This window comes from Anabas testudineus, chromosome 7 (genome assembly GCF_900324465.2).
Source record: "Anabas testudineus chromosome 7, fAnaTes1.2, whole genome shotgun sequence".
NCBI lineage: Eukaryota > Metazoa > Chordata > Actinopteri > Anabantiformes > Anabantidae > Anabas > Anabas testudineus.
Genome location: NC_046616.1, coordinates 21,920,720 through 21,923,212, shown reverse-complemented (window position 1 = coordinate 21,923,212; position 2,493 = coordinate 21,920,720). Strand labels below are relative to the sequence as shown.

At 40.9% G+C, this 2,493-nt stretch overlaps 1 protein-coding gene across 1 annotated transcript; it reads left to right on the top strand.

Moving 5' to 3' along the window:
• Positions 1-231: 231 nt before the first annotated feature.
• LOC113167967 (N-acetyltransferase family 8 member 3) lies at positions 232-1,552 on the top strand. The gene is made up of 2 exons (XM_026368964.1): positions 232-250; positions 801-1,552. The coding sequence occupies exons 1-2, from the start codon at positions 232-234 to the stop codon at positions 1,550-1,552; spliced, it is 771 nt and encodes a 256-aa protein (XP_026224749.1).
• The last annotated feature ends 941 nt before the right edge of the window (positions 1,553-2,493 follow it).

Here is a 2,493-nt window from a genome sequence, read left to right as displayed (position 1 = left end):
TTCCTTCAAAGCACTGTTATCTCAATCTAACTGTAAAATTTCTCATGGAATATTTCCCTACCTCAGTGTCATTCAAGGTCATGCAGTGTAGACCCGTAGGTGAGCATGCTCAGACTAACTTAAGTCCCGTTTGTGAATGGCTGATTATCACAATCTGTGGCTTAAGATCGGGGCAAGCAGCAGCGTAAAGCCCTTCAGAATTTGAGCGAAAGACACGGGGAAAGAGTCGACATGGCCCAGAAAACTAACTGTAAGTTGATGCTCAGATAATATTTTATACCTTTTTCAAGTAGTCGAGTTGATTATGAACAAGAGCGCTAATAAGACAGCTAAGGTGTAAATGAATGGCACTACTAACATGCCTAGATGACATATAACACATTTCACTAAAACTAAAGCTCTCTTGTTTTGTTGCCTCAGGATTCTCACCTCGCTGTGATGTTCATCATTAGCACTTTTGAGGCCTAATTGTATTGCATCTCAGGATGACTCACTCTTGAAATCTTTAAGAGACGCCAAAGCTATAATACTTTTAATTGTGCTTTTCACCTCAGGTTGTCACACTGAAACACCTATGTTTTAAATTTATGTGGAATAGAAATGAATTAAAAATGAATGGATTCAATTGTATAAGAGGTGTATTGAGAGTTTTTTTTATTTTTAATCAACAACTTACTTAAGCACATTGAGCCTTTTGTGAAATCCAGCAGGAATTTCTTTTTGCAATAACAGGAAGATTAGTCTCACTGGGTTCTCATTCTCTCCCTCCCTCTCTTTCTCTCTCTTTCTCTAATGTCCAGTTCCATTCTCCATCAGGGAGTACAGACCCTCAGATCGACCTGAAGTCATCTCCCTCTTTCATGATGGGATATTTGAACATGTGTACCCAGCTTTCTTCAAAGCCATGCGCCATCAAGATCATGTAGGCATTGCTCTGAGTATTTCCATGGCTGGCTATGTGCTGGGAGGTAGCTCCTACTTTCAAGCTATACTCTTTTTAAGCGCATGGGCAGGCCTTATTTATTACTGCTGCAATGAAATCTATGAAGGCTACATGATAAGGCGCATGAGCACAGACATGGCCGACATTGAAGCCAACTACCTGGAAAACCCAGATAATGGTTTCTGGGTGGCGGAGACAAACGTTAACGGCCGGTCTAAGGTGGTGGGGATGGTGGCAGTGATTGGGAAGAAGGGAGAGGAAGAAAGTGAGAAGTTTGATGACTGGAACGGAGGAGTGATGCAAGGAGAGTCAGAGTTTGCCCAAGATGCAGGAGATGGGAGTTACGGTGAGATGTCGCACGCAATTGTGACGTTTCCATGGCGTCGCAAAAACCTAGGCTCACAATTGACGCAGAAGGCGTTGGACTTCTGCAAAGAGCAAGGCTGCACCCGCCTCGTTGTGGATGTCAGCTCCCCACAGACAGCAGCCATTGCTCTGTACCAAAAGTTAGGCTTCCTTCAAACTGCATCCCACAGTAACACGCATGCGAATTGCTGGTTCTCCAGACTGGCCAGGATAAATATGATGCGAATGGAGAAGTTTATTTAACCCAAAATGAGACTTCACAGCATCTGATACAACCTCGAATGTACAGCACATTAAGATTGTTTCAGTTAATTTATGCTTTATGTCTCATTTAATACAGAAATCTCTCTGTTGAGTGATGTCTGGTCTACTATCATGGTAGCTTGAAAAAATACATTAAATTTCATGTTTCTTCCCCACAAAGCAGCACTAATGATCTCAGTTTCCTTGTATTTCTACTTGCCTTGATGTATTATGCATGCACCTGCACCCCTGACAGCCCGTTGCCCACAACTACAGAAAACAATGAGACAATTAGTCAACTTCTCTGTTTGGTCGAATTATTTTATAATTTTCTTTGAGAAAAAAAAAATCTTAATAGCATGTGTTATTAAATGAATTATTGTACGTTAAACAGAATAAACTGTGTTCTATTCAATTATCTATTGTTCTCCTGTCCACTAAGGAATATAAAAATAGGTGAGAATGTGTGAGAAAGGTGAAATTTAGTCATTTGGAAGCAGGAGAAGTTTCTTTTAAGCCTCTTTCCAGGGAGAAGTTGAATCCCTTTGCCTCAGAGGAATTAATGCCAGCTGACTTCTAAGACCTCACAACTCTTTGCTTAAAATACCAATGAAAAATGCAACAGTATCAGGACATTGGGAGGTTTAAAATTCTTTGGAGCTAAAAAAAAAAAAAAGGGGGTGGAGACGAGGGGCGTAAAAAGAGGATTAAGAGTTCAGTACTGCAATGCATTTAGGTCATCACACACAAGTAAAATACTGAGATTATTAGTGCCAAACAATAGAGAGAAAGCTTAAGTGTTTCTATATTGGGGGTCTTATGAAATGTGTGAGAAAGGACTGTGTCAACCAAGCTTGCTCTGTTATAGCACAGGAACTGTGACAGTTGGCCAGTCTCTCTGAAGCAATATAAACAAGAAGCTCCCTGTCACCTACGCTGCC